The sequence below is a fragment of the Vespa mandarinia genome, unplaced genomic scaffold, assembly GCF_050613455.1.
Source record: "Vespa mandarinia isolate Hongniang unplaced genomic scaffold, ASM5061345v1 scaffold_57, whole genome shotgun sequence".
NCBI classification, from domain to species: Eukaryota; Metazoa; Arthropoda; class Insecta; order Hymenoptera; family Vespidae; genus Vespa; species Vespa mandarinia.
This window is the reverse complement of record NW_028197191.1, coordinates 238,482-258,087: the sequence shown is the minus strand read 5'-3', so window position 1 is coordinate 258,087 and position 19,606 is coordinate 238,482. Positions and strand designations below refer to the sequence as shown.

The 19,606-nt window shown below is 28.2% G+C and overlaps 2 protein-coding genes and 1 long non-coding RNA gene across 13 annotated transcripts; 2 read left to right on the top strand and 1 right to left on the bottom strand.

Annotated features, from left to right (window-relative positions):
• Nucleotides 1–304: 304 nt before the first annotated feature.
• On the bottom strand, nt 305–8,620 carry LOC118450146 (uncharacterized). 7 transcript variants are annotated; one of them, XR_014983670.1, is made up of 4 exons: nt 1,944–2,186; nt 1,582–1,754; nt 1,229–1,451; nt 305–1,159 (listed from the first exon to the last, which is right to left on the bottom strand). It is a non-coding gene; the product is annotated as an uncharacterized LOC118450146 (long non-coding RNA). The 7 variants fall into 7 exon arrangements; XR_014983669.1 differs by having other exon boundaries at nt 1,597–1,754; XR_014983671.1 differs by having other exon boundaries at nt 1,617–1,754.
• LOC146872084 (fatty acyl-CoA reductase wat-like) lies at nt 4,591–7,074 on the top strand. The gene is made up of 6 exons (XM_085664415.1): nt 4,591–5,131; nt 5,235–5,572; nt 5,683–5,792; nt 5,863–6,058; nt 6,160–6,407; nt 6,500–7,074. Exons 4-6 carry the CDS (start codon nt 5,871–5,873, stop codon nt 6,586–6,588), a joined length of 525 nt encoding a protein of 174 aa, XP_085520541.1. The 5' UTR covers nt 4,591–5,131; nt 5,235–5,572; nt 5,683–5,792; nt 5,863–5,870; the 3' UTR covers nt 6,589–7,074.
• A 181-nt stretch (nt 8,621–8,801) lies between the features above and the next one.
• On the top strand, nt 8,802–18,488 carry LOC118450136 (uncharacterized). 5 transcript variants are annotated; one of them, XM_085664422.1, is made up of 8 exons: nt 8,802–9,009; nt 9,139–9,342; nt 9,550–9,634; nt 10,313–10,488; nt 10,580–11,022; nt 11,086–15,178; nt 15,243–15,639; nt 18,088–18,488. In XM_085664422.1, the coding sequence occupies exons 7-8, from the start codon at nt 15,259–15,261 to the stop codon at nt 18,091–18,093; spliced, it is 387 nt and encodes a 128-aa protein (XP_085520548.1). In that variant the 5' UTR covers nt 8,802–9,009; nt 9,139–9,342; nt 9,550–9,634; nt 10,313–10,488; nt 10,580–11,022; nt 11,086–15,178; nt 15,243–15,258; the 3' UTR covers nt 18,094–18,488. The 5 variants fall into 5 exon arrangements, with proteins under 5 accessions (XP_085520548.1, XP_085520545.1, XP_085520547.1 ...); XM_085664419.1 differs by lacking the exon at nt 18,088–18,488 and adding an exon at nt 15,837–17,570; XM_085664421.1 differs by lacking the exon at nt 18,088–18,488 and adding an exon at nt 15,724–17,570.
• Nucleotides 18,489–19,606: the final 1,118 nt, after the last annotated feature.

Sequence of the window (19,606 nt, the reverse complement as noted above, 5' to 3'; positions counted from 1 at the left end):
ATTATTCTAGTTTCCGCGGGATATTCGATTCATATTTGCTTTTCATAATCTGATTTCATAATCTTTTACCATCTTTAGAAATAAAACTTCCTGATTTATTGACACTTATGTATTAATCAAATTTATGTACCCGATCGATAATTTCTATCGTACTTATGCACAATATAAAGGGTGTAACGATATTTTCGAGATCGTAGCTGAATGAATAACATAAAATAAATAAATTAAAAAAATAATTTTATATTGTTATTTCTATAATTTTTATATTTGTGATATTTATGATCATATATATTTTTATATTGTGGGTTTATATTTTATATTTTTATTTGCACAAAAAACTTTTTTCAGTCCAATTTGGTAACTTATAGGCTTTATAATCTGTAGTCGCTCTCTTCATTGATCTTGATTTTTTAAAATAATTATCAATTTTATCTTCAAAGTACGTTTTATTAAGTAATTATTGATATCAACATCTTTTTAAAAATACAAAACTGAGAGTAGTTAACGCAGTAGTCTATTTTTCTTAAATAAGAATAAGAATATTAAAAAATAAAGAAAAAATGCTTTGCCTATATGTAAAGCTTAGCAAATGAAAGTAAAGTAGTAGTTTATAATTATTTTTCGAATATCTGAAGTTTTATAATTCTAAATCTGTTTGAAATAAAGGTTTGTTCGGAAAGTAATTTCGTTTTTTTTTTTGTGAAAATGAAAGACAATTTTCGTATTATGGACAAATATTTTATGAACTTATATATTGGCCATTCTGGTCCAATAACTTTTGCCATCTTTCTGGTAGTAGCATGATTCCACGCTCATAAAATTTTTGATCTTAGTTGGCATAAAACTGATCGAGGTGATTTTTGACTTCCTCATTTGAAGTGAAGGTTTTACCGTCTAAAAAATTTTACAGTGACCGGAACAAATAATAATCCGAAGGCGCCAGATCTGGAGAATATGGTGAATGTGGCATTGTATCCCATTCAAGCTGTAAAAGCTTTTGGCAAATGACCAAACTTATATGACATCTCGCATTATTTTGGAGGAACACTATACCTTTTCTGTTGATTAATTCTGGCCTTTTTTGTTGAAGTGTATCATTTAGTTTGTCCAGCTGATGACAGTAAATTTCCGAAATAATTGTTGTGTTATCCGGTAAAATCTAAAAAAGAACGATTCTTTTAAAATCCCATCAAACAGACATCATCAGTTTTTATTGATGGATATTGACTTTGGAAATGCTTTGAGGCGGTTCATCTTTTTTGCTCTATGATCTTTTGCGTTTGACATTGTTATATACAACCCATTTTTCGTCCCCAGTAATGATGCGCATCAAAAATGGATCATTTTCGTGACATTTGAGAAACGAATCACTGACGTCAACGCGACGATACAAATTTCTCTCCGTGAGCATGTGTTGTTCCAGTTGACATACAACGCGTCGGCTACTGTAACTATTAAAATAATCAATTTTACTTTAAAATATCATTCCAATAGTAATCTTATAGTTAAAAGGTTAATTAGTTTTTTTTTTTAATTTATAACATTCCATTGGCAGTATGCAACTCAAAAAATTTATTTCACCACAATAAAATTTACTTGGCTTCCACTGATTTTACCAGTGATTAAACACTTGTTTCAAACTTCGATTCTATCATTTGTTCAAAATATTCGTTTTAAATTGATAAATAAATTGTTTGGACTTGATAAATGTTAACTCAGTCATTTTGTATACTCCTTAAACTTCCAGCTTCCCTCTAACAAAATATAAATAAATTTAGTTATATTTGTATAATTATACAGATTTGTCAAAGAAAAAAAATGTAGTAAAAACATATTGCTTTTTAATGCTTAAAAGTCATATATTATCTTAAAATGTGAAGGAAAAATTATTCGTTTGTATGTACACCGTAAGTTAATATACAACGATAGATAATGATACCTACAGTTTGTTATTTGTTATAATTATCTTTTAATTTTTCCGTCAATTTGAAATATTTTCATACAAAGTTTAAAAATGAAATGTTACGATTGAGTTCACTATATTTGTTTATTTTTCGACTATTTAAAAAATTCGATAGGGTCAGTACGTGCAAAATTGGAAAGTACTTTCGGGGAAGGAAACCAAGTTTAATTGAATAAAATAGAAGAAAACGCTGCCTCTCAAATCTATTTTGCAAAGCAATCACACGTACTTTATCGACTGTTAGCGGTTGAATGTCCTTCATACGTTCATTTCGATCGTAAATACTTTTCTCTCAAAATTAAAACAGACTTCGATTTAAACTGTGGCGCGCGAATACTTAATTATGCTTTTTCTTATACCTATAGGAATGTTAAACCAAACTTTTGTTACTATATTATTCATTTTGATAAGCGTTAGGGACAAAAAACTGGTTAATAAGCTAACGTTCGATAAAATGCTAATTAGATCACGTTACGATAGTGACATAAATCATGAATACGCCAGATCGAAAACAAAGTGATGAATTAAACATAAAATCGTTGTAACCTCGGATCCAAAAAAATTAGTTTATCATCTTTTCCTCTTAAACTTGTCTTGGTCATATCTCTCTCACTCGTACATAATAATCGCTTTCTAGTTGCAGATTGTTATGATTTTGGAAATCATAACTGAAATTACCTATAGTAAATATTACCTATAGTTTTTTTTCTTTTAAATGTATGGAAGAAGAAATTAGATCCTATTAAATTTGATAAATTTTCATCTCTATCGAATATTGCTCCCCAATTTTGCATGTAACATTTCCTCTTCCAACATCTTTTTGTTTTTACTTTTCTCTTTACTCTTGAAATTGCAAAATATTCATGTTCATTCGTGAGCTGTACATATGAAGACTTCGCATTTTCAAGTTGCAGTTATTGATAAAATTCGTACGAGTAGAAAAACAAGCTTATGTAACTTAGTGCGATATAGATGTATACAAAAGGTATAGTTGTAGGTATTGTAGAATTAGGAAAATATTCATGTATATATGTATAATATCTTTTATTGATTATGGGAGGTTATAAACAAAAATATGTTTCTCTGTGAACAAAAAAACGAAAATTTACGTTTATTATTCACACTGTTAAATTTTATTTCTATTATATTATGAATCTTCTTCTAGCTCTCGTGTTGCTTTTCTCTTCTATGTTATATTTCATACTGTCCGTTTCTCTTCCAAATCTTAACGACTCGATTTGAAGGTCACAAAAGAAATTGTAAATAATAAAGGACAATGGAAGGGCGGGCTATGAGACGCACGGCAAATCTACCTGAAGAAAGTATACTTTCTTTCCATATATATATAGATTATATATATAGATAATATATATTAGATAATATATATTATATAGATAATATTATTATTCTATATATAGATTATATATATTACATATATATATATAGATTTGGATCTGAAATGGTATCAAATTCCAAAAAGAATAAAAACCCGAAAAGTATTTCTACATTATACAAAAGTTTACACTACCCGTTGAAAAACAAATTCAAAAATATTAAATTATTTGATGCAAACGACTCGTTCGAGTTTATATATGTACATAGATCTACATAATAGTTTATTTAGTGTATTCGGTTAAATAGATCATTTTATCTTTCCTCTTGCTTACATTTCTCACTCTTTTTTTAATTTATCAGCAAAAATCCTTGACCGTTTAATTAAGTCGATTGGAAATTTATCAAACCTGATTATTCTTCCGCATCCGTAAAAGGCGTGAATCACAAAAGCATATGTATTTACTTTTACATGTAACCCGTATGAAAATTTTATTTTAAAATGATTTGTGACCAATATCTTCATACAGTCGTAGCCATAGTCATAGTCTCGTTTTAATTTTTATTCGACGATGTTTATCATAGGTTAAATTTTCGGGCGCACTTACAAGAATAGATTACTAATATATTTTGTTAACCGGTTACGTTTTTGCTTTTTTCTTACATTGAATTTGCATTCGATCTCTTTTAATATTATCGATAAATTTGTATAATCGTGCTTGTGTGTATGTAGAAAAGAAATGAAACAGCATACAAATGACATTTTCTACTAGTACAATATTAATCGAATAAATTAATGCAAATTGAAATGATATAAAATTTTTGATTTCAAACGTTAATAGCTGACGTTGATTTCATTTTCTCATTGCATCTCACAGTCGAAGCAACATAGAAAAAAACCGGGACCTCTCGTATAAGTATAGTTCTACCGACTATTAAGACACCTAGATTTAGTCATATTCCTCTATGATAATTCAACAAATTCCAAGTCTACGTTGGAAAAAATATAAAAAAACTTTTTAAGTTACACGTAGTTATGCGAAATATTTTTTCAGTTATTTAGATATTACCATAATTTAACAAGTTAAAAAAAACTAGCTGCAAAATATTGCACTCTAATTGTAATGAGATACTGCTAAACCGATAATTTAAATGACCCGTGGTAATTAAAATACTAACAAATTTTTCATAATTTTTGAAATATTAAATATTTTTGTATAATCAAAGTTTAAATAAATATGAAGAATTTAAATTAATATATTATAATTTAAACAATTAAATTAATAAATCACAATTATTACGATTATAATTTGGCAATACAACAATTTTTTAAATATTAATGTAATACTTTAATATAAAAAATTTTTATTTTTACTAATATTTATATTTATATTTTTAATATAAAGATCAAAGGAGAAAATAAAAGCAAGCAAATGAGGAAGAGAGGATGTTATTAAATTAGGAGACAATATTCTACAGTCGATCATATCTAAAAACTTGACGAATTTAATAGGATTAAAGATTTTTTATGATGATTTTTTATGATTTCTTACACGACAATTAATATAAAAATGCGGAAGAAATTTACTAAAAATAAGTCCTCTTTCACTCGTCTCACTAAGATGCATCGTGTCGATATATTTTACAAATAATTTAAAATCCGGTTAAACCTGATTAAAATTAGAAATCATATTTCTACATTCTCCATGAATAAAAGAGAAAGTATAGCATGATAACTAATTATGGTGGAAAGTCATAACAATGAATGATATTCATTTCAAAGATACTTCGAGAGACGTAATAAACATTTTTCACTACGTATTACGAATTATATTGGTACTTTTCCATTTCAAAAAAACACTGATATATTCATATGTGATGATATCAGATTATTCGCAGTGATAATAGATTTTGTAGTTACAAAAATTTTATTTCACAGCGTTCTAAACATTTAATTAGATAATGATCCTTCGACCAATTGAATAAAAAAATAAGTACGTAAATAAATATTTGCAAACAGGGAAATAAAATCAACGAGGTAATTATTGACCAAGGAATTGTGAAGAGGATATTACTTTAAAAAATAGATGTATCTTTTGACACGTTCTGAAAAAAAGAAATTAATTGACCATGAAAATCGTTATCTGGCTGCCTGTACCAATAATTATATAATTTCTTGCATCATTTCCAAACTCATCTAGAAAACAACATGTAAATTCGAATATAGGAATTAGTGAACTGTATAAATGAAAAATTGCTCGACGATATTACCCCACAGTACGTTTATACCTCGGAGTATCGATTGCTTAGTTTCATATTTATTTATAAAAAATATAAAATGAATAGATAGTGCACTTAATTACACTCACACAATTGTTTAATTGTAGATTACTCGGAATATGGCCAAATACTTATGTTTATACGAAAACAGTCGCAGAGAATCTTATAAGAAAGCATGCTGACTCTATACCGATTGGAATATTTCGTCCAAGAATTGGTTTGTAGCAACACAATCCTTATAAAATAAAGTAATAAATAATGTATATTAATTGATGTATTATTTCTAGTCACATCCATGTACCGAGAACGTATCCGAGGATGGATCGTCAACATGATCGGACCAATAGGAATTACAACCGGTGTTTTAATGGTATTAATGCAAACTCATCATTGCGATGGATCGATAAATGTGGACTTCGTACCTGAATATTTGACCACCAATGGAATAATCGCTAGCGTATGGGAGATTGCAAATAATCGAAAGTAACGACAAATACTCGAAACAATATTTTTTGGATCAAATTAAATAATGATATTAGAAAATATTGAATTAATTCGTCTGTATGAATACATAATCTTTTTAGATCCAATAAAGATATTCCCATTTACAATTACGTATCAAAGGACAATCCATTCACTTACGGCAGATTTATAGAAATGATAGTTACGTATGGAGAATTGGTACCGTTCGAAAAGGCAATTTGGTGCCCCATCTTTGAAATAACAAAGTATCGGCCGATCTATCTTTTCTACGTATATTTTTTACATTTACTACCAGCTCTTACAGCCAGCTCTTCGATACAATCTTTTTGTACAGAGGTAAAAACCAAAGGTAAATTTCTCTTATCTTATTTTCTAGAGGGAGCGTATTAGAACGATAAAGAAGCGAAAAATTTCATCTCGAAATAATCCTTTTCGTTCAAGGTTACTCAGAATGTACAATAAAATTCATGTCAATAAAAGTCAGATCTGCTTCGTCATTTTTCTATAAACGAAAAAAAATTTACGAATAAAAAATGGAACGAATTGATGAGAAAGTTGACGCCCGAAGATCGTGAATTATTCTATCGTGATATGAAGGATCTCGTTTGGAATACTTATTTTGAAATATACTTCTCATGTATAAGAAAATATATCTTAAAGGATCCTATTGAAACACTTCCACAAGCTCGTATAAAATGGCGAAGGTATTTTTTTTATAGCATTTTTATTTTATTGTCCTTCTGTTATTGACAATCACTTTCAAAAAATATTGATCTTTCAAATTTTGTTTTATTTGATGCATCAAGCATTGAAACTACTTATCGTCTGTGTCCTATTTATCATTACATGGGCTGTGATTTCTAGACTATTTGTAACGTTTGAATCTCCGTAAAAGAAGTAAAGATAAGCAAAAGAATGAAGGATAAAAATAATCATAATTTAGACTATCGCCTATGTACGAATCAATAATTTCTTGAATGAAAATAAATCAAAATTAAACTGTTTTTATTCGTGAATTCTCGAACAGATGTTAGGGTTAGAACTATCTCCTTATATACTACGCATTTATTGCATATCATATATATTTTTTTATATTTAATTTTTATTATGGCCGAATATTTAGCTACAAGTTTCATTCCTAAACTTCACTGAAACCATGTATCACTTTTTCTGCATTTTCTCTTTCTTAGTAAAAATTAAAGTAAAATGAATAAGACAATAATTCAAAATTCGTTCAATAAATACGTATTTCGGAATCATAACTGATGAGATTTGTTACCGAAATACTTATTAATTCCGTATCATTTTTACTAGTAAATTCATTATTTTGGACTTTTTTGTGAAATGTATTCGCCATACTGATTTCAAATCCTAAAAATTTAACCGAAACGTTGAAAATTAATTTATAAATGTACAGTTTTGGATCGTTATGAGTTGCGTACATTGATAACTTAAGCCTTCAATGATTGAGGAGAAAAGGCTACCTACTTCTACTAAACTTTATAGTTCAATGCTACAGTGAGTACATTCGATAACAACATCTGTATGTGACATGACCATAAGAAAAGAATGCTTGCTTTAAACGTTTATAATTGCGATGAAAGTGCGTAAATTTTAATTATGCAAAATGGGAAATACTTTTGCAATAAGTAAAATATATATAGATTTTAGTCCCATCCCATATTTCTCATATATTAACACATTTATCAACGATGTTTTTCGATCGAGATGCTTAGATGAATACCTCATATAATTTTAAAAAATCTATAGGTAAATATTGAAAGATACAAATATATAAATGTATATCAATATAATAAAAATATTGTCTCCTGATATCATGTTTATAATTATTTGTCGTTTAAAAAAGAGCTGATACGATCAAAAGAAAACGTTCTTATGCCAAATAAATAAGAGTATTTATAAATAAAAATAAATTGAAAAAAGTCGGAATGAATTTCTAACAGATATAAGGATAAATGGTGAATTGAATTGATTTAAAGAAAATTCATGATTTTTCTTTACCAAAGTAGAAAACAATTTTCTTTATCCTGGAATTCATATTGATATCTAGTAGTTTCATTTTTATAAAAAGATGTATGAACAAGATTAATAGAAAAATAGAAATCAAATAAAAACAAAAATTATTCTAAAAAATGCGTGTTAAATAGGATTAGCGAAAAGTATATGTGCATCGACAGAAATAGATTAAAAAATTGTTAGAATAATATGAAATCAATTAATGCGACATAGTTGCATTGCATGTTGATACGAATATGTAAATGCAAAAATACAATAAGAATGAATGATGTAATATTTGAGTTTATCAAGAATTTAGAAAAACACGAACAGAAATGAGACGTTTTAAAGTTAATAAACGTAAATAATAAGATGCTATGGAGAATTTGAAAAGATAGTTAATTGTAGCACTATACCTTATACTTAACAAGTATTTCATACAAAATCATTCTCCAAAAAATGTTTTATTCTTCACAAAATCTACTGTATTTCTGGTAATCTTTCTCCAGGCACGGTCTCGGTATCATTATCGAGCCTAGTATATCGTTCATCGATTCTATTTTTAAACATGGCTGATACCATAGTGTCGATAAATAAGGAAACTATATTTCGAGGGAACTTATGATTTGATAGTCCAGCAAAAACTGCAAACTCGAACGCCGCCATAATAAGCTTACACATTACTACCGCAAGATGTCGCCTAAGTTATTGTTTGGGTTCTTCACTCTTCCACTAACCAAAATAAAAATTTTTTAACAAATATGTACGTTCAACTTAATACAAGTTCTAGCTGTAATAAAAACCATTATTATCAATTAATTAATAAAGTTGATGGTGAAATATTATTAAAATTAGAATCATTAAACGCAGTTTTGAAATATTATATTAAAATGAAGAACAGATCAACACGTCATAAATGGAAAGATACATTTCAGGTTATATTATGTTATTAATAATATAATAATTTTTGAAAAAATTAAATGTTATTTAATAATATTCCCTATTGTTATAATTTAAATCGTTCTTTTGAAAAAGTACATGAGACAAGTATTTTCTTTGTGTAGCTTGCAGAAGGGAAGAAAACGACGAGGAAGTGGAAATGTATTTTTATGAAGCGACACAAAAATGGAATCTCATGAAATTAACATATGACTATCGCCGTTCTAAAATATAAATGAGAAAAATTATTAGAATTTTGTAATCGCTCGATAAGGAACAATATATCATCGAACGTTTCTAAAATATATATAGTTAAAAATTAAATGAGAGTAAGTATTACATTTTCTTTTTAGAAGAAATTGCAAGATAGTAAACATTAACTTACTCGCTTTAAAAAGTTAATGTCTGAAGATGTGATAGACTATACCGATTTTATTTCTTTCTAAAACAGATATTATAACTTTATTCCAATAAAAAAATGAATTCGTAAATCAAAATTTTATTTATACCAATTAAAAAGAAATATTCAATTTCAGCAACAAATTATCCAGGAAAACTCGGAATTATCTACAAATGAAAATAAGCTTATCTCTAAAAACAGTGAAAAAGAAAACGAAAATGGTAATGACGATAATGAAAACGTGATGATGAAAATAATACTTTAGTTGAGCAAGACAAAGAAGAAAGAATGGAATGATATGAAATTAAATAATAAAAATATTTTATATATTTAGAAGATAAAGATGAAACGACAGATGCACATTTGTTTGTCATACGAAAACATATTGAATTTTCATAATATAGACCAAACTATAATTCGATAGATATGCAACATTGAAGAATTATGGTTATGTTAATCTGATTGATACTTTCAAGATTTTAACATGGATTGTAATCGAGTGATTACAAATAGATTTTCATTCATAAAATTCATAAAATTAGTGAATATATTTGTCAAAAATTTAATTTTCTTCGCATAGATCTCGAAATAAGTTAAAAGTCATATTGTTTACTCAGATAACGATTATTGATTATATAAAAAGAGTAATACTTTATCTCTTACTTGACTAATGAAATGATTAAAAAAAACTATAACTATAGAAATAATTGAAGCACTTAATTTGTTATCAGTGGTATCATTCTATTTAATATTAATTAGAATCTCTATTCTAAGTATACAAGTTTATTATGTTCTGAGAAATACAATATTCAAATGGGCCACTGATATTAATGGGTACTATATAAATGGGAAAATTAAAGGAAATACTTTTTAATGTAAAGTCTCTTTTTTTTTTAAAGGAAATGTCTACGATTATAGAATCATCTACTTTTGGATAAACTGACAAAGGAGATAATTTTTGTGACAAAGAAATAAAAGTAAGGAAGAAAATACGAAATTCTATAGTAAAAGACAACAAAACTGCAACAAGAGACATAACCTGCATGTAAAGTATCGTAATTAGTTCTACTACAAAGTATGTCATCCATATATACGGTTCTTTTTGTTTTTAATACGATTACCAACATTTATATTTCTTTATACATTTAATAAATTTATAATTGTAGTTTGTGGGAAAATTGAAATTAGCAGTAAAGGAAGAAACCTTAAATTATGAAACAAAGGAAGAAAGTGAACAAGGAGAAAAACGTAAGTAGTGAATAAGAAAGAGAATCTCTAAGAAAGAGTAAAAAAAATAGAGTAGTCTATAAGAAATGAGAATGTCAAAAGAAAGATCGACTTTGAAATTCTTTAATTAGGCGTTTTATGTATATATTCATGTAAAGAAAGTGTACTTCCTTGAGTTAGATTTGCCGCGCTTCTCATGTCCCGTTCTTCGATTGACTTTTGTTATGTACAAGTCGAGCCGTTAAAATTTTGAAGAAAAACGGGCATTAGGAAACAGGACCTATGTACGAGAGACTACAGAGAAATTTTATAAAAATAATATATTAAATAAAATTTAAGTAGGGTAAATAATAAACGTAAATTGTCGTTTCTCTGTTCACAGGTAAGACTATAAATAGCAAATAACTGTTAATTAACGAATAAAAATTTATTCCTTTGTTCACAGAGAAACATGTTGTTGTTTATCATCTCATCCAAAATAATAAAACATATTATAAAACGACAATTTTTGGTTTATAATGGCAAGAAAACTACAATTCGTATTTAAATGTGTTGCATCACCGAGCGATAGAAAGACAAATGTGATTGCCATAACCTCTATCACATCTGAAGATAAAAAAAATATGTAGCCAGAAAATGAAAAATTTGCAAGTAACCACAGCGGACTAACAAAAACAGAAAGCTATAAAAGAATGAAAAAAAGGCTCAATCAAAGAGGCCAAGAAAAAAAAATATGGATTAAATGCACATAGGAAATGGAGAGTACGTATTTTGATGAAGATGACAGTATAATGTTTAATAATCTATATCTAGAAGAAATAGTGGAAACAAACACAATAGAACCCACACAGAAGAAAGAATATCAAATAGATTTAAAGTGTATATCAGAAAAATTCATGATTAAAAAATTTGTATGTAAACACTCAAATGCAGACAAGGGATGGAGTACAAGTATATATGCTATATCCTACAGATATAAAGAAGGTTCACTAATGGAATACGCTATGAGGAAAGAAAAACTATTACTGGATATGGACAACGATATCAGTATAAAGATTCTGATGATGCTTATAGCAGCAGGATTACCAGAATTCATAAGAGATAAAATAGATAGAGAAAATTGTCAAAGCTCAACAGAATTATTACAAGAAATAAAAAAATTTGAAAATTTAGTAAGTAAAAACAGTTTTACAAAAAAGAAAGAGGAAAGACAAGATAATAAAAAGAAATTTGAAGAAAAGATACCATGTAAGAATTGTGAAAAACTAAACAAAGGTATTAGATATCATTCAGAGGACTCCTGTTGGTTCAAGAAGGAAAATAAAAAGGAAATCAGAATTAATGGAAGAAATTCGATGATAGAAGTGGACCTATGCAAGGAACAAAAAAACGGATAACCACACCATTGATCAAAGTAAAGATAGTATTAGAAGAGAAGTTAGAGGTAAACGGAACATATGACCCAGGTTCCCATGTCTCTCTAATAAATTTGAGACTAGTCAAAATAAAAAAAAAGAGACAGAAGATAAAAATAAAATTTAAAGATGGTCAATGATGTGACATAAACAAAAGGTTTAGTAACCATTAAAGTAAAAATTTTGGTTAAAAAGGAATAAGTTGATGTATTTATTGTAGATAGAAATAACTTTGAAGATTTCATTATTGGGTTAGATATGATAAAGAAATTCAAACTAATTCATGATGAAAACTTACAGATATCTCAAAAGAAAGAAACATAAGCAAAAAAAAAATATAAATACATTGGATAGAAATGAAGAAATAAAAGAAGTTGAAGTAAATTTTAACGAACATGTGAATGAAGACGAATTTAGATTGGATTTGAATCACTTGGACAATACAAAAAAAAGGATAAAAAAACTTATAGAAAAGTATAATTTCATATTCGCAAAAAATAAGTATGATGTAGGCACCGTTTCGGACTACGAAACTCGAATAGGCTTACTGGTTAATAAATATTGCAGTAAGAGGCCATATAGATGCACTATAGAGGATAAAAAGGAGATAGAAAATCAGGTGGTAAAACTATTAGAAAATAAATTAATTGAAGAATCTTATAGTCCGTTTGCAGCACCAATAACTCTAACATTCAAAAGAGATGAAAACAAACGATCACGATTGTGTATAGATTTCCGCAAATTGAACAAGATAGTTACACCACAAGCTTAACCATTCTTATTAATAGAAGATTTAATAAACTAAAAACAAGAAACAAGAAAACCAGCTATTTTCTAAAGAATATTATCAAATATTTTAAGAAAGCACAAATTGAAAGACTTTTCAGATAATTACATAGACGACATCTTAATTTTTTCAGAATCATTCGAAGAACATATAGAACACATAGAAAGAGTAATGAAAGCAATAGTAAATGAAGGTTTCAGACTAAAATTTGAAAAATGTACATTTGCAACAGAATAAGTGAAATATCTCGGACATATTATAGTAAGACTAGTGAATAGAATACAATAAGACTAGTGAAAGATAATCTAATCTCAATACAAAATTTTCCCACACCAAAAACCCATAAAAATATTAGACAGTTTCTCGGAAAAATAAACTTCTATCATGAATATATACCGAAAAGCTCAATACTGCTAGACCCATTACATAAACTATTAAGAAAACATGAGAAGTTTATACCGTCTGAAGAGTGTGAGAAAACTTTTACAAATATAAAAAAATTATTATGTTCTCAACCAGTATTGCAAATATTCGATAAGAATTTACCTATGAGAATTTACACGGATGCATCACTAGAAGGCATTGCTGCTGTATTTAAGTAGATACAAAGTGATTGTAAGAAAAAGCCAGTAGCGTATTTTTCAAAAAAATTGAATGATTTGCAAAAAAGAAAAAAAAAGCAATTTACTTTGAATGCCTGGCAATCAAGGAAGCGGTAAAGTATTGGCAACATTGGCGGATCGGAAGAAAGTTCACGATATTTACAGATCATAAACCATTAGAAAGTATGAACAGAGAAGTTAGAACGGATGAAGAACTTGGCAAGTTAACGTACTATTTGTCACAATATGATTTTCAAATTAAATATATTCCGGGAAAGATAACGCTGAATCAGATAATCTAAGTAGAAATCCATTACTGGAATCATCCGAAAATACATAATAAATGCTAAAAATAGTTAATCTAATAAAAATAAAGGAGATAAAAACAGATCAAAAAGATTATTATAAACATCAAGAACGCTCAAAAATTTTTAACTACAGATATTGATCCAGTGAAAAAAGTAAAGAAATTCAAATACGTGGGAGAAATAAATCAAGAAAATGGTTTAGAAAAATCTGCAGTAGAAGAAAGGTTACGCAAGATGGAAATAGCGTATGGTATCACTAAGAATTTTTACAACAAAAAGTGTTTATCAAAAAATCTTAAAATAAGTCACTACGCTACAGTAGTGAAACCGGAATGCTTATACGCGGGTGAATGCTTGGTACTAAATTAAAGATTAGATAAACTAGAAGTAATAGAAAGGAAAATCATGTAGAAAATGTTAGGTCCAATGAAAACAACAAAAGTATGGAAATTAATATCTAATGATGAAATATACAGGAACATAGAAGGCATAACAGAAACGATAAGGAAAAGAAGACTGCAATTTTTTGGCCATATTTACAGAATGGATGAGTCCAGACTAACAAAAAGGATACTCATGTACCTTTGGGAGAAAAAGGCAACAACTAGCTGGATTCAAGAGGTAAAGAGAGATCTAGAAAGAAATAATATAAGTGAGGAAGAAACTATAGACAGAGAGATTTTTAGAAAGAGGGTATTAAACATGGAAGGATTCCAAGTAAGATTGAAGAAAAAACCTGGTGCGAAGTGGTCTGAGGACAGAAAGAAGTAGCATAGTGAAAAGATGAAGGAATATTGGAGGGAACGGAAAAGAAAACAGCTAAGTGTGAAGAATTGAAATTGGCACGTAGTCCCTAGCAGGGCTCATCAAAAGAAGAAGAAGATCAAAAAGAGAATAGAACACTGCAGAAAACTAAAACAAAATTAATAGAAAAAGATGGAGTGTTCTATAAAAAAAAAATTAGAAATAAAGAAAAGATAATTTTATTTGAAGAATTAAGTTTAAAATTAATTAACACTAGAACTAACGACCGATCAAAATGACCAATTATATTAATTGTTCACAAGATTTTGTCTTGAAATTTTATTTAATATTTTATAATAATGTTATGATTTTTACTAAATTCATGTATTTAACATATATTATAAATTATTTTGATCATTCACTTCAATTTTTCTGATATACATATGTGATATACTTATATATACCGACCGGTATTGATCAGTCTGCATTTTTAATGTTTCTGTGTGATACTTTTTTATTTTCTTATTGGTAACTATTGTATACAGTTGAAATACTTACATTCAGTACAGTATTCAGTCATTTATTTATTGGCAGCTGTTATATACGGTTGAAATACTTTCAATATTGTGGACAATTCTGCTGAATATATTTCTTTCAATTTATAGTTATCGTAGCTTGAAATGTAAGTAAATTGTGAATATTTTTATTATAATAAGGGAAAATATATTTAGAATATTTTTATCCAGAAACTTTACCTTAAAAATGCCGAGACGTCCGAAAATACCTAAAATTTTAGAGAACATAACAAATATAAGAGAAGACTTGATATCGACCAAGGTGATTTTGACCCTGAGATTGGACCAGCAGATATTTCAGAGAATCAATCAGAAGAAGAAGTGTGTTTCCTCAGACGGCAATAATGAAGAAGAGAACATCCTGAATGTACATAGATCAAGAAGACTTTTGAGATTGTCGTCATCTTCGGATCAGAATGACCGTCAACAAACTGAAATTGCTCCTGATGGAACTATCTGGACAAAAATAAAAGCTAGATCCACTCCAGGAAGGAGATCAATAAATAGCATTTTCAAAGCAATAATTGGACCCACAGCATATACAAAACGAAGCATAATGAAGGCCACTGTAAGTAGTGCTTTTTTTTTTTTTTATAATTAATCGACGAATGATGGATTATATTAGAACATGCATAAAACTAGAAGCTTTTAGAGTTCTTGGTGAAAAATGGAATCTATCTTAAGAAAAATTTTCTTGCAATTTTATATGCACGTGATGCTTATAAAGCTAAGAATTTGAAATTATCTTATTTATGGTTTAAAAAGTGGGGACCAGCGTTTTTTTCGAAAACTATGAGTAGAAAGGAGTTTACGGATATTTTAAAATTTAACCGCCTCGATAAGAGAAATGAACGGAGTGTACGATTGCAAACGGATAAATTTGCATTGATTTCAAATGTTTGATATTCATTCATTGAAAATAGCCAGAATTGTTACGTAGGAGAAAATATTACAGTCGACGAACAACTATTTCCAAACAAAGCGAGATGCCGATTCATGCAGTATATGCCGAACAAACCCGATAAGTTCGGAATAAAATTTTGCTTGGCATCTGATCTCCAAAGTAAATTTATAATAAATGGGTTCCCGTATTTGGGAAAGGACGAAACAAGACAGTCATCAATTTTTTTCAAGATCCATCTGAACTGGAAAACTTGAATGAGCTCTTGAAGAGCCCCGAGAGTTCTAATATACGAAAAACTTGCCAAATAGATTTTTGTAATGAAAATAAAACTATGACTATATGTGCTGGCTGTAAAAAACATGTTTGTGGTAAATGTACATTGAAAAAAATTTCTTTATGCAAAAATTGTGGTGATCCAAATAATAACTAAACCTAAATAAAAAACAAATAATAGTACTACCTTTTATGTAAATAGATGTATATATCATGTACTTGCAATATTTGAATGAAATATATTTTATTTTCTTTAAAACTTTTCTTTGAATTTTTATATTTTGCCAACTAAATATCAGGCTGGACAAAATGAACGGTTTGGTAGAAATAGGTATATAACAACTGTTAGTAGTTCTAGTGTTAAAGAAATACACTCTGAATGGTGTCATATAGGGATCAAACAAATGATAAACACGATATCTCCTTATTATACAGCTAAAGGTATAACTGCAAACATAAAAAAAAATTTGCCAGAATTGTGAAATATGTATTAAGAACAAATTCAGAGGGCAAGGAAAATATGGACTGATGTCACAATTAGGACCAACAACAAAACCATTTAAAATAATGTCAATAGATACCATCGGAGACTTTGGAGGACAAAGATCGATAAAAAGATATCTCCACCTGCTGGTGGACCATTTTACAAGATACGCATTTATGGTAACATCAAAAACCCAGAGTGCAATGGATTTCATCAAGCTGATAAATAAAGTGCTAGAAACAGACAGAATATGACTAATACTCGCAGATCAATACCCGGGAATAAACTCAAGAGAATTTAAGGAATTCCTAATAATGACAATAAACTAATTTTTACGGCTATCAACATGCCCTTCTCCAACGGTCTGAACGAGAGATTGAATCAAACAAAATAAGATGCAGGATAAATGAGAAAGAAAAAAAAAAGCTTGGACAACGATCGCTAAAGAATGTTTGGATAAATATAATGAAACAGAGCATAGAGTAACCGGCTTTACACCTAAGTATTTGTTAGATGGCACAAATACCAGCATTTTACCCGAAGAAATAAAAAGAAGAAACAGTAAAGAAAATTGGATAAGAGATAAAGAACTAGCTCTAGAAAGAACAAAAAAATCACTCAAATATAACAAAAAGATATTTAACAAGAATAGAAAGAATCACCAGTTTAACACAGGAGATCTGGTGTATATAAAAGATGGCAATAGGTTGAATAGAAGGAAATTAGACGAATTGAGAATTGGTTCTTTCCAAATGGTAAAAAAATATCAGAATCAATATACAAAATAGAAACAGGAAAACGAAAACAAAAAACTGGATTCTTTCACATAACAAAATTACTTCCAATATCAGAAGATGGAGACGAGGACTAAAAATTGTAGGAATTTTATCCTGGGCGGGGTGGAGAGATGTAAAGAAAGTATACTTTCTTGATTTAGATTTGCCGCGCTTCTTATATCCCGTCCTTCGATTGACTTTTGTTATTTGCAAGTCGAGCCGTTAAGATTTTGAAGAAAAATGGGCATTAGAAAATAGGACCTATTTATGAGAGATTACAGAGAAATTTTATAAAGATAATATATTAAATAAAATTGTTCACAGGTAAGACTGTAAATAGCAAATAATTGTTAATTAACGAATAAAATTTATTCCTTTGTTCACAGAGAAACATATTTTCGTTTATCACCTCATCCAAAATAATAAAACATATTATATGCATATAGCATTTCTTTTAAATTTAATGGTATAGCACTGTCGGTATTAAAAGCAATAATATTAGATCCATTAAAGACTTTAAAAAATTAATATACTTAGAACTATTAAATACAATTTTATATGATAATATTTCTGTTGTAGGCTTAGTAAACATCTTCAGTTATATGCACTTGCACCTCTGCTGACACGCTTTTCCAAATTACGATAAATTCATGATACTGATGTGATATTGCCACATCTTGATATATCTCATACTTTTCCTCTGTGTTTCCACTGTGCAATTGCTTCTTTTAAAGGAATAGTGTTTTATCGCTGAAGAAGAAGAAGAAGGAAAGGGCAGTCAGTTTTAATTCAGTAGTCAACAATCTTAATTAAAGAATGTCTGAAATGAATCTTTCCAGTCGGTTCATAACTCTATAAATCTATTAATATATACATATTTGTGTCATATTTAATCAATTTTTACTCTTTAAATTTTATTAATTGTTAACGATTGACCTACACTATTTCTTATAAATATGTAGGAAGAGAAATAAACTATGAGAATGTTTGGATTGTCAGAAAATAAGCGTAAATAATTTTTTATTACAAACCTACAGGTAATTTCTTTTATTTTATAGTATTTCATATTAATTACATTCGACTTGTATTTTTTTTGTGCATATATATCTCGATGTAAGTCATTTCAAAAGTATCTCAATGATTATTAATATATTACTTTATTTTCTCGTACACATGTTGATTAAGTTCTTTGAAAAATTTCTAATTTTGTGTCTGAATATACAAAATATATATAAATTATAAAGTCAACCATAAGTAATGAAATATATTAAAATTATGAATCATTCTGTATTAGATTAAAAATATATTATATGATTGTTCGAATAAAATGCAAAGTTAGGTAGGAATTGAGAGTCACTGTTACGTTTCTCACAAGTGTTCGGATGGTTTGCTATTCCTATATAATACATTTCTTAGATTAATAGTAACGAAGTTTCTTCGTATGTCGCTTCGGAGCCACTAGCGGAGTTCGTCAGTAACTCTCAAATTACTCTAAGGAAAATCCCTGGATCTTTCGGTAGAGAGAGAGAGTGGTTGTAACTTTTTTAGCTTGTATAAGCCTTTCTTTGCCGTCTTTCTCGATTATAGAATAAGAAAGCCTTTGGCTGATCTTTTCAAGATTGGGCGAGAGTGTACTGGTCAAAGTAAAATTTTTGATGTGTTCGAGACGCGGATTTCCATCCATCTTGTGTGGATGAATCTTTCGTATCTAACTGAACAGGGCTTCAGCGAGGAAAGTTCTTCTTTTGCAATTATTTCCTTCTCTTTTTCGTGATTTTTTATTTTTATAAATGGATTCTTAAATGTATTAAATAAAAACTGTTTAATTAATTTAATAAATTAACTTAATGATTGTTAGCTCGATGTTGAATAGAAAATATTTTGTAATACCTAACTGCAATAGATATTATTTAAAATTTCTGAGGTAGAATATTTTATTAAAAATGACAGATAATTTGCACATATTTTAATTTGTATTTAAGTTAATTAATTTATTTAATTTTACTGTCAAATTTGATTTCATATAAAAATGAAACTTTATATTTCAATTAATTGATATAAATGTAATTTGTATAAAATCTTAATAATACTATATATT

Excerpts from the sequence above, each read along its gene's own strand:
- LOC146872084 (XM_085664415.1), top strand. The coding sequence starts at position 5,871 with ATGTACCGAGAACGTATCCGAGGATGGATCGTCAACATGATCGGACCA. Across the intron at positions 6,059-6,159 it reads GAGATTGCAAATAATCGAAA|ATCCAATAAAGATATTCCCA; the intron begins GTAACGACAAAT and ends TAATCTTTTTAG. Across the intron at positions 6,408-6,499 it reads TACAGAGGTAAAAACCAAAG|GTTACTCAGAATGTACAATA; the intron begins GTAAATTTCTCT and ends TTTTCGTTCAAG.
- LOC118450136 (XM_085664418.1), top strand. The coding sequence starts at position 11,396 with ATGGAGAGTACGTATTTTGATGAAGATGACAGTATAATGTTTAATAAT.